Source organism: Lynx canadensis, chromosome C1 (assembly GCF_007474595.2).
Source record: "Lynx canadensis isolate LIC74 chromosome C1, mLynCan4.pri.v2, whole genome shotgun sequence".
Taxonomy (NCBI): Eukaryota; Metazoa; Chordata; class Mammalia; order Carnivora; family Felidae; genus Lynx; species Lynx canadensis.
The window spans coordinates 172,822,885-172,834,932 of NC_044310.1; the positions used below are offsets into that span (position 1 = coordinate 172,822,885).

Genomic DNA, 12,048 nt, shown 5'->3' on the forward strand with positions numbered 1-12,048 from the left:
CCCTAGACAATAACTAAACGCTCAACCTTTCTTGACTTTACAGAGAACAGAGCTTCTTACAAAATTGCTGGCAAGAAAAAGTATGTATCATTGATGAACAGCATATTAATCATACTTTCTAATGTGTCATAATAGAAAAAAAACTGTGAATAAAATAATGAGGAATCACCTATTGATATTAATGTCTTCCTCTGCCTTTCTTTAAAGTTTACTTTCAGTTAATTCTTAAATTTTTCAGTGATCTAAAGTTCTTATCAAAAGATAATGTTGGCCCTTCAGAGAGAAGTTTCATGGGTATAGAGGTGTGTGGAATGACATTAAAGGACATAGCCATCATGACAGCAACAAATACCACAAACCTATTTTATCATGGGAAACCATTAGGTGACATGGCTTTGCAGACTTGGCTGGTAAGCTGGGATGCCTGGGTCTAGCTCTAGACATTTTAGTAAGAAGTGGCCTGGTCACCATAGAATGTCACATAAAAAGGTACCTTGTCACCTATGAGTTGAGACTTGGAATAGGCAGATAATATGGTCCAATTTACAAAGCCCTAGTCTGGAACTAGTCAGACCACTCAGGAAATAGAAAGGGGTTGGAGAACAACACATACTCTGACATACTTTTTCCCATGGACACTTGCTCAAGTCATAGAGTGTGTAGCAAATATAAAAGCTTTGATTGAAGGGAATATTTCTTAGTTTAACATTAAAATGGAAAGCAAATGAAAACTAGGTTTTAATTCCTATACTTCACTACTTAGAAAACTTTTGGAATATCTCTCTTTCATATATAAAATTTAGAAACTCTTTCTCACACCTAGCCTAAGAATAATAATGTAGATTTTTAAAAAGTTATTCCTGGTAATGAAGTTTGAATACAAAAGTAGTGTATATAGAATGTCTTAGTTTATTATGTATTGCAGTGGATTATAACAATTACTTTTTCTGTTAAAATTTATATTTTATTTTAAAAATGTTTGATTTAGGATGTCATTATATAAAACAAGTATTATACAATATATTCCTTCATCCAAAATATGTTTTCAAATCACTAGCCATTGTACAATAAGTGAAAAAAATATATTGGAAGACTCATGAATTAGAATAAGATAGAATTGCTCTCCCTAGGGTGCCTCTAAATACTCTCCCAATATATCAGGAGAGAGTATGTTGTATAGATGTTAAATTTTCTTTGAATGTTGCCCTGAAATATGAATACTTCCATGCTAACTTAAGGTAATATGTGGGGTATCAGCAGCCTCTTTACAGGAATCATACTAGCCTTCCAGACTTTGAGGTCAATTACTTATGTTTATAGCCTTTATATCTTAAGAGTAATAACAATTTAAAAGCAGATTACTCATTTATTATAGGCAAAAGAATTTTTGCAAGCTCAAATTTATTTTCAGGAAATAAGTCGTGGTTGATAGAATTCTACACATGCATTCTATTTCTGCTTTTGGTCCAGTGTAATCTGTGACACCACCATTAACTACTAAGAAAATGGTTATCCAAATCTGGTCCTTGGGTTTATATTTCTGGCTCAAAATGAGGAATTCAATTTCTCTACCCTTTTCCTCTCCTGACTCTTTCAGACCCCAGTCTAGTGGAGCCCTTTTTTTTTCTATCTAATTTGTTCTTTCATTGCATCATCATTTCTCAGCCTTCCTACCTAAAATAGTTTGCATTGATACTCTTGTTCAATGCAAAGTGATTCAGTCTCCATAAGCATTTCCTTTTGTTGCTATCAAATAATTCTTAACGTTAGCTGCAGTCATTTCCATATATATATAAATCACAGATTCACCTCTGCAGCAGAGAATGGGAAGGAGAGATGGCTTATTTTCATCCTTACATCTTAGCTAGACAGACAGATGCCTCTGAAAGCACCCAAATGTTTTGACCACATCTGTTTTGAGAAATACTTTGTTGTAAATAATCTGGTATATTACTAAATAATATTTCTGGGTTGTAGACACTGTTTCTTCTTGCCAACGTTTGCAGAAGCATTGTTATGTAGCTAGACAGCAGTTTGGTGAGATTTTTTTTCTATTTCATCAAAAAGTCATTTATCTCAGCAATGAATGCTGGGAAAAAACAATAAAAAACTTCTGAGGGAATGTGAATCAAATGAAAACCTACAAAAAAATATTTTACTACAGTACAGAATAAGTCAATTTGAAATTAATCTGAGATTCTAAATAAATTCATTATGTTCTCTTTATGATAGTATCCAGCTATGCACTGTTCTATATAAAAAATTAAATGTTACCCTCTGTCCCAGAATAGAATAAGTTATTAAATGATATTCTCTTCATTCTTCTTGCCTCATTTCCAGGTAACTTCTGAAGAACTGAATAGTATAATTCAGAATGTAATGACCTGGGTTGTAGCTACAGTGACCAGTATATTATACCCAGCCATCACGAAATACGAAGAAAGGTTCCGGAATAAAGCATACCCAGGGTCTTCTGACTCCATCCTCTCTTCAGAGAGTTCAAGTTTCTGTAGCACATGTAGTGGAGAGCTTACATACAGAAGCTGCGCATTTACTACTACTAAAACATTTCAGCAAGAGCCCTGTGCCTTTGAGGTTGACGTCTCAATAAGGCAACCAACCACACCTTTAAAACCACCTTCTGCTCACATCGAAAGAACATCTGTGGGAGAAACATGCCACGTGAAAGGGCCAGCTATAACATCAGAACTCAAATATGATAAAACCAGTATGGTATATGCAAATCCTAAGCTCAGAATTTGTAAATCGGATAGCCACCTTTTAACATCATTTGAAACAGGCACAAGAAAATCTAAGGATGCTACTACTGAAACAGATGGCTTAGAGAGTCTACTTGTTCCTGATCAAAAAGCAAAAGCCATGGATGAAATGAAGAATTTGAAGAATGTTTTTGTTAACTTTAAATGCCACTTAAAAGGGGAAACTGAATTGATTTTGGAAAGCATTTTTCAAGAAATAATGTCTGATTTAACACAGGCCATTCCCTCTATTTCTTCTGTTACTGCTGAAGTTTTTGTGGACCAAAGTGAACCTGAAAAGGGAGACTTGCTTTACAATGTTGATATCTGCTCAACAGCCTCAGAGATAGTGGAGAATATGCTCGAGAAGCTACAGTCTGCAGTTGAGAAAAAATGTGTTGAGATATTTTCACAAGAAGATCTGTCAGTTGACATTAAGCCGGGCTTAATACCCAGTAGAGAATACCTCAGTCCATCAAATGGAAAACCTTTAAAAGCTTCACTGCCTTCTAATGTGGAACCCATGTGTGACATTGCAGAGGATATGGTACATGCCATTTTAGAAAAGCTGATGACTCTTGCATCTTGTAAGCGAAATGAACTGCCTCATCTTGAAGATGCAGTTGAACTTTCCGATCAGCAACCTGTGACAGACCCAACATACATGTCCCTCAAAAGAGCCGACAAAAAGAAATGTAGTCCTGAACCTGATGCTGCTAATTTAATTGTTAAAGATGAAATAAAAAGTTTAATGTCAAATATTTTTTCCCAGTCCTCTTTGGTCGGCTATATAGAGGAAGCAATCAGCACTATACTAGGATACATACAATCTGAACTTAATGACGAGAGACTTATTGCATCTGAAGAAACAGTAATATTCCTTCAGCTTCTTGATGATATTTTCACTCAACTGCATCAGGAGCCAGGAAAAGGAGATGTTAAACAATGTAGACACTCTAGACTAAGAAGTCCTTCTGACGCTGAAGGAAAGTACAGACTTACTGGCACTAGATTATCAAATGGTCCTATGTCTAGAAGACCATTTCCACCTGTTAATGTTCCTGGCATGGTCCTTTATTCTGAAGATGATAATGAAGAAATAGACAGAATTGTGAAAAATGTGCTTGATTCATCTTTTAAAGATGAAAAGCCAAAATCTCGGGAACAAGTTCCTGAGAATTGGTTTAAAAAAGGAAACACTTGCTTTGAATACAAAAGGAATAGCAAACCACTTAAAGGAGCTACTTCTCAAAGAAACAAAGTTGCATTTTGCGATGAGGGATTAAAGACTGGGCTACCATCTTTTAATAATAAAGAAATTGTAAAGGAAAAACCCTGTCTGAATAGAGACAGTTTGATTTTCAGCCAAGATGAAAAGCATCACATACAAAAGGCTTCAGAAAACATAGTTAAAAGTATTTTAACAGAAATGCTCAAGGACCTATCTTCTGATCACTTAGACAGTAAAAGTGGCAAAGCAGCTTCTTCTGTTCTTGTTTCAAAAAAATCTCAAGGACTGTCACATCAAGAATGGACGGACAAGATGTTCTCCATGTCAGAAATTGGTGCAGTGGCTCAAGAAATAACAGACGCTGTGTTAAATATACTCCATAAGGCCTTAAGCTGCATTCCAAATACCACCGAAGGTTCCATTTCATCATCAGTTCAAACTTCTCTAGATAGTTCTGATACTCCTCACATGGTCAAAGAAGCACCAAATAAAAAGCCATTAAAAATATGGCTTGACAGTGAAAAGAAAGTGAAATATTTATCTTCATTCAGTGTAGATACTGTGAGGCCTTCTCTGTTAAAATCTGAAAAAAGTGAACCTCAACCCATAGATGACATTGCCGATAAGATCATTAATACAATTGTTAAAAAGCTGAAGTTATTCATTTGTCAGAAATTGCAGATGGTCTTCAAACCTTCAGTTGTGAGGCAATCTTCATTACAATCTCAACTTAGTACTTACACAACTAAAGTGGTAAACATTGTTTTGCGTGCTATCCAGAATGAACTAGAACTCAGTAACAGAACCCTAAATCATAGGGAAATAGACCCTGCCAAATTGCTTACAGGTAAAGGATTTTTTGCTGACACTGATAAATTAGAATCTCTTGTCTCAAATCTCAATGATGACCTTATGGAATCTCCGTTATTAACTTGTATTTGTGAAATGTTATCTAGTGGACATTCAGATCAAAGCAATATTTCACTCCCTTCAGACCAGCCAAAGCCTGCAATTTCCTATGGATCTGACGATGTTGATGAACAAGACATTTTGCCAAGTGGGCAGGATAAAAAATCTTTTCACAAATGTTTGGCTACTCCCTGTGCTCTCCATAGTGTTGTAAATGCAAAAGATCTCAAAGGCAATGCCAGATTGCAAGTGTTAGACAGTATTGGAGAAATACTATATGAAATGTTATGTAAGCTCATAGGAGCCCATCCTCACCATCAGCCACCTTGTGGTAGTAAACAAGGCAGAGAAGAGAATGAAAATCCTCAAATGGCTCCTGCATTGAAGTCTAATATTCAGATCATTTCCAAAACAATTTTGGAATACATCCTTGCAAAATTATGCAGTTTTGATACGGATACCAGTTTTGTAAGTTCTGGATTTAAAGCTGTCTCAGAGTCTCAATCTCTTGATATCGACAGCCTGTCATTTGCTTCAATTATTAAGGAAATGGCCAAATGCACTGACATGATCTCCAGCATAGTTTCCAGGATGATTCAGGAGGGTAATAAAGAGGTGACAAAAAGCACAACAAAAACCATGGCTTCGGTGACTTCCAAAACAGGAAAAACAAAAGAAATGCATCCAAATGAACTGAAAAATGTAGCTTCAGATATTCTTAATATGGTTTTTGCTAAACTGGAAAGGTTTGCTAATGGAAATTTAGAAACTCTGGGTTGTGTTAATGATGGAAATGAAAAAAGCAATAAGATCGACTTGGAATGTGAAAGTCCCAGTATTTTCACAGACACACATGAAGAACTATTGCAGTCTGCTTTATACATGAATGCAAAAAAGATATCAAGTACTATTTTGAAAGCTATTCAAACAGAATTAAATATGAACTCATTAGATTTAAGGACAAGTGTAAATACCCTACCACCTGAGAAACAAGTGCTTAAGAATATAGTCAATTTAATTTTAGATGCAGTGTCCTCAGATATGTTTAGTGAAACTGAATCTGAAGAGGGAGTCACTAAAACTTATCAATACAGGCCAACCTATGGAAATTTTCTTCCTGGAGGTGCTGAATCAGATTCATTTCCTGAAGATGCCTCACATACAGAGAAAGAATTCACTGTGGAGAGAACATTATTAAGAGAAGAAACTAAATCAGATTCTCTTAAACAGTGGGTTCTAGAGAGAGCCTTAAGCAAAATTGAAGTGAAACTCAAAGAACCACAGAAATCTCCAGTCGTTCCCATTATAAGAAACATTTTGAATGAAATTTTCCACAGTGCGTTGGTCAATCAGTTAAACGTGCTTTCTCTATCCCACTCTCATTTAAGTGGCATCCCTCACAACACTGATGAGCCAATTCCTCAAACATCTGTTCAATTTATAGATAAAATAGATAAAATGATGGGTCCTTTAGTGTCTGAAGCAGATGTAATCATAGTGGCAGATGATGTTGTTAGAACTGTATTTCATAAGCTTTATGCAGCTGCCATGCCAGAAAGAAACACAGGTGAAAATAGGTATAAAACCATCACCTTTAGAGCAAATGTTTCTTTACATGAACACACCAATGGAGGGAAGTCTTCTGTTACTGTGCTAGACAAGAACCCTTGTACTCCTAAGTCCAGATTCAGTGTTGACAAACAGGCTAAAGTAAATGTAGTTGAAGATATTGTACAGGCAATATTAACAAATTTAGAAACTTTTGCTACTTCCAAAGTAAAATCTCTCTTTTGTCCCAAAATCAATTTCACATTGCCAGTGGCTTTGGATAAAAATGCATTAAGCAAAGCATTATCAGTCAAAGATTTGTATTCTGAAGACCAATTTTCCCCTTGCTCAGTGGATCGTATTACCTCAGAAAAGACCAACTCAGTGTGCCAACTCTCCTTAAATAAATTAAATACATATGCAACAGAAGTGGCTAAAAAAATTTTACAAGGACTCAAACATGGGTTAGATAAAGAAAGGGGAAGAAGTCCTTTCTTAACACATAACATTGTGGTTTCTGAAAATATTGCAAGTCAAATTGTTAACACGGTGTTAGATATTGTGTCATCTAAAGGAAAATGTGACGAAAACAATTCTGAGGAAGAGATTAATTCAGATCACCAAGAAGGTATTATTGAAAAGCTGTTTAATAAGACTGAATATAGAAGAGTACTTCAGTTTCAAATACAAGATACCATTGAAGGTATCTTATGTGATATTTGTGAAAAAACACTGTATCAGAATAATCTACCTTGTGCCACATCCACTCGGAAATGTAGCATAGCTAGAAAACATTCTGGAGCAAACTCTGAGATATTCACTGAGGATGCAAATAAGATTATCCCAAAACTTTCAGTGCCTAAATCAGATGTCATTTTGATATCTAATGATATAGTGGATATTGTTCTTCATAATCTCAGTTCTATTGTCATGCTTAGCATAAATGCAAAGAATCTTACTTCTGCAAAATTGCCCCTGACTGTTTGTGACATATCTTCAAAAGTAGAGTGTCAACAGCCTCCTCTTATGGGGTCAAAAAGTGAAAGACAAACAGAGCATTGGCCATCCTCAAGAAATCTGGAATCAGCTTATGCTGATGATTGTCAGATAACAATAGAGAAAGAAGACAATAAATCTGCTCCTGACCCATGTGAGGAAAATGCCAACTTCATTACTAAAATTATTTTCAATAGGTTAGAAGCTTTTGCCACAGAAAGAATAGATTCACTAATTATTCTTGCTTTCCAGCCTAAAGAAGAGTCATTTGATAGCCTGGAACTGGAAAATTATAAACAAGATGATAGCATCTTTCATGAATCAAGCCAAGTGGAATCAAATGTCCTGAAAATATCCACTAAAACTATCCTCAGCCAAGAACTCACAGATTCCACTTTTGCAAGGTACAGAGAAAATCTTGAGTCCCCAATTCATCTATCACAAGCTACTCTTAAGGAATATGCTGATATCATTGCCAGTGCCACTTTGAAACTTATTAAAAATGACTTAGACTTAGAAATCCAAAAGATGTATCCATATCCAAACAACATTTTATTCCAAGAAAACATCATTGTGAGTGGAATTGTGAACAGTATCTTAGAGAGTTTATATGATAAAAGATCTGCAAAGGAAATTAGTGTTTACTCAAAAGACAATCCTCAATTATTTTCACAACTAACTGTATCAAATGAAATATTGCTAGGACAAAGAGAGCAAGAGAAAAATAAACTATCTCAGTTTTCAAAATATCCTTTAGAACAAAACCAAATGGCATTGGAAAAAGAAAGCCAGAATATTTTTTTGGAAGAAATATTTATGAGAAATGGAAAATCAAAACAAAAAGAAAAGGCTGCACTGCTCAGTGCAGTGGAAGAAGTGTTAACTACAGTTCATCAAAGAATAATGGAAATCATAGGCCATTTGCAGCCATTTAATGAAATCCCCCACTTTGTATCTAATTCTAAAATTAAAACGTCATACATAACACAAAAAAACTTTCAATCACAGATTAACAGCGTAACAAATAACATAGTCGAAAGTGTTTTGGGGAAAATGTACTCTATAGTTACATCATTAAATGAAAGTAACAAAAAAGAAGCATCTGACAACAATGATACCTTGTCTAAGAAAGCAGCATGCATCAAAGAAACTAAACAAGTAGGAAAAGGGTGTAATCCCACCAGATGTGTGATACCGCAGGTTTATCCTTATGCAGGCAGTCAAAATGTCTCTCTATTAGAAAACAATTTTTTTCAATATTCGCCATTGCAAGTAGGGAAAGATTTAGTCCAAATAGTTCTTAATAAGATCATAAATTTTGCCTCAACTCATCTAGAAGAGACCTTGTCCCCTGAAAGTTGTTCTGATGAGTTGCAACCTCTAAAGCTACACAGTTCTAAAGTGGGCTCTAAGGGCAGCCCTAAACCAGATTTTAAAACAAGTTTAAAAGCAAAATCAAAAGTTACTCCTTTGCCTAAATTTAAAACAAAATCACACCTAGGACCTAGTGGTTCTAAGGTCAAGATCAAGACCAAGTTAGGTCCTAGAGAGAAGACTCCAAAAGGCAATCAGTCCAAGGTTACCACTGGGCTGCCACACACCCAATCAACAGGTGATGCCCAAAACTTACTGGAAATGAAACTGCCCACTTCAGAACTAAAAATGTATGCCAAAGATATAGTAAGTAATATCCTGGAAACAATTGTGAAAGAATTTGAAAAGATGAAGCAAACTAGAGCAATGATAAATGTTAAAGCTTTACCATTCGATCAAATCATGGCAGCAAATAAAATAGTTAACACAGTTTTGCAAGGATTATATGCTACAAGTAACCGCAATGTGGCTTCTCCAATCAAATGCTCACATGTGGATGATCTCAGACTTACGCAGGGGCATTCGGATGCAGAGTATATTGCCAAACAACAAGCATGTTTTTACTTGGAAAATGTTTCTTCACAGCTAGAACAGATTTTTCCTAAAGAAGGTGTATTTAAAAAATTGTTTGACAAATGGCAAGCAGAATCAAATGATATGGAAAATGAAAAGTATACACTAATGACGATAGCTGAAAATGTGCTGACTGAAATCCCAATAAAAACAAAAGAATTAGAACATTCTCTTTCACTTTTAAATTTGCCACATCTTAAGGATTGCGAAAGCAGGTTCTATAATCATTTTAAAGGAACCTCTACTAGAGTTGAAGACACCAAAGCACAAATTAATATGTTTGGAAGGGAAATTATTGAAATGCTGTTTGAAAAATTACAGCTCTGTTTTTTGTCCCAGGTGCCCTCTCCAGGTAGGCAAGAAACTCTAGCAAGTAGAAAAGAACATATTAGTACTAAAAGTAAATATGATTTGCCAATCAAGGACATCCTCGGCAGTGTACCAATATCTAACACAAAGACAATAAACCAAATTTCTCTGGGATCTAGCAACCAAATTGTTAGAGAAATTATAGAAAGGGTTTTAAACATTTTAGAGTCATTTGTAGATTTGCAGTTTAAATATATCTCTAAATATGAGTTTTCGGAAATAGTGAAAATGCCTATAGAAAACTTTTTCCCTATCCAACAGAGGCTATTAAGCAAAAACATGCTGCCAAAATTACAACCATTGAAAAAGTTTTCTGATGAACCCAATTCAAATACTATTATTTCCAAGGAAAACATACAGAATACCCTTCTACAGGTTCACTCATTCCATTCAGAATTATTTACATATGCTGTTAATATTGTGAGTGACATGCTTGGTATAATTAGGAACAAGCTAGATAAAGAAATAAGCCAAGTGGAACCATCTTTAGTTAGTACATTGAAAGAGACTGTTATAGCAAGTGAGATCATTGGCACACTAATGGACCAGTGCACTCATATCAATAACCTTCCAAAGGAAAGTTTGTTCCAAGGAAAAGAAAATACCTATATTGTTAATCAAGTTGAATTGGCAACCGATATGAAAATGCCCATGTCAAAATTAAAGGAAGTTACTTTGGGAAATAATCCTTCACAAATCAGTGTACCTAGTTTTGTGTGTTATCCAGAGGAAAATACGAAAAAAAGGCATAAGCCTTCATCGAACTTACCCTCATATGCCAGACCCTCTGTAGAAGGTACAATTAAAAGTTCAGAGCCAATGGAAATGCTTGATTCAGAAAATATAACATCATGCTCTAGAAACCCAGTACAAGACTACAGCCCGAGGGAATCGAACTTTGGCCTTTTTGACCAAACCATGAAAGGAATCAGCTCTCTCCCTGAAGGAAGTGTCTTACAAAAACTGTTTAATAAAGCAAATGAATCCACAGAAGCAGCATTAAAACAAGTCATGTCATTCATAGAAATAGGAAAAGGTGAAAATCCGAGAGTATTTCATTATGAAACTCTAAAACCAGTTGAGCCAAACCAAATTCACACAACTGTATCTCCACTCAAAATATGTTTAGCTGCAGAAAATATTGTCAGTACTGTGCTATCAAGCTATGGTTTTCCAAGTCAACCACGCATTAATGAAAACATGGAAACAATGAAACCATTTTTCATATCAAAGCAAAACTCTGTGTCTATAATATCCGGACAAAAGAATGAGGAAAAAAGTCTGCTTAGAATGTGTGATAAAAAAAACAGCTGTATACCTGAAGAAGAAAATAAAAAACCTAAAGCCAGTAGAGGAGATTTTTCTTTATTGCAAAAATGGGAAAGTAAGAGATACCCAAAGATAAAGACCCTGAAGGAAGTTAAAGTCATCACTTTTGCTGATCACGAGCTGGGTCCAAATGAAATTCATTTGGTAGCAAGACATATCACCACATCTGTGGTCACATATTTCAAGAACTTTGAAACTAGAGGTAAGCAAGAAACAACCTACTTTAAAAGTTGGTATAATTCAGAAAAAAATAGATATGTATAAAAGCTCTTTTATTCAAGAAGCTGCATTTATTGTTTTTCTAAAAATAGCCTTGGAGGTGGAGTATTTAATTACTTCTTAATATATCAGGATACAAAAAAAAAAAGAAAGAAAGAAAAAAAGTTTAACATACACCTGGCTTGAATCTGAACAAGTAAGTCTATTGCTGTTTTCCATATATGCAGATGAGAAAAAAATGGGATTATTTTAAAGGAGGGGATTTGGGTTGATTATGAGATACAAGTTCCAAAGCGTTTTTAAAGTTGTTTTTTTTTTTTTTTTTTTGCATGACTTCTTTATACCCATACCAAATACACAGTTAATTGATTGAAGGTTAGCAATTTCTCTTTCCAAGGTGTACAGTTGAATTCTTTGCCATTATTAGTCATTATTTATAAGGACAGAGGTATTACCAATCTTGTTTTGTTTGTATTCCACTATTCTTACAATCCTTAAAGTCTAAACATATGTTCACAAAGTTATTTTCACTTCTTTTCTAAGAGGTTAAATCATATGTAATAGCCATTTTTGCATCTCAAAACCTATTGATTATTGGAAATTTCATAAAATTTAATGTAATAATACTAAAATGTCCCTGAACTGGATCAATAATTGCAATAATTAGTTGCTGTAATATCAGTTCATATACATCACTTGCCAATCATTTTAATAGGAGAACACATACTACCAGTCCTACCC

At 34.8% G+C, this 12,048-nt stretch overlaps 1 protein-coding gene across 1 annotated transcript in view; it reads left to right on the forward strand.

Moving 5' to 3' along the window:
* FSIP2 (fibrous sheath interacting protein 2) overlaps nucleotides 1–12,048 on the forward strand; it is a 97,396-nt gene that overhangs the window by 38,248 nt on the left and 47,100 nt on the right. The window contains exons 15-17 of the mRNA XM_030323753.1: nucleotides 44–80; nucleotides 2,341–8,789; nucleotides 8,838–11,290. Coding sequence (XP_030179613.1) covers nucleotides 44–80; nucleotides 2,341–8,789; nucleotides 8,838–11,290 — 8,939 coding nt within the window. The remainder of the gene's footprint in view (nucleotides 1–43; nucleotides 81–2,340; nucleotides 8,790–8,837; nucleotides 11,291–12,048) is intronic.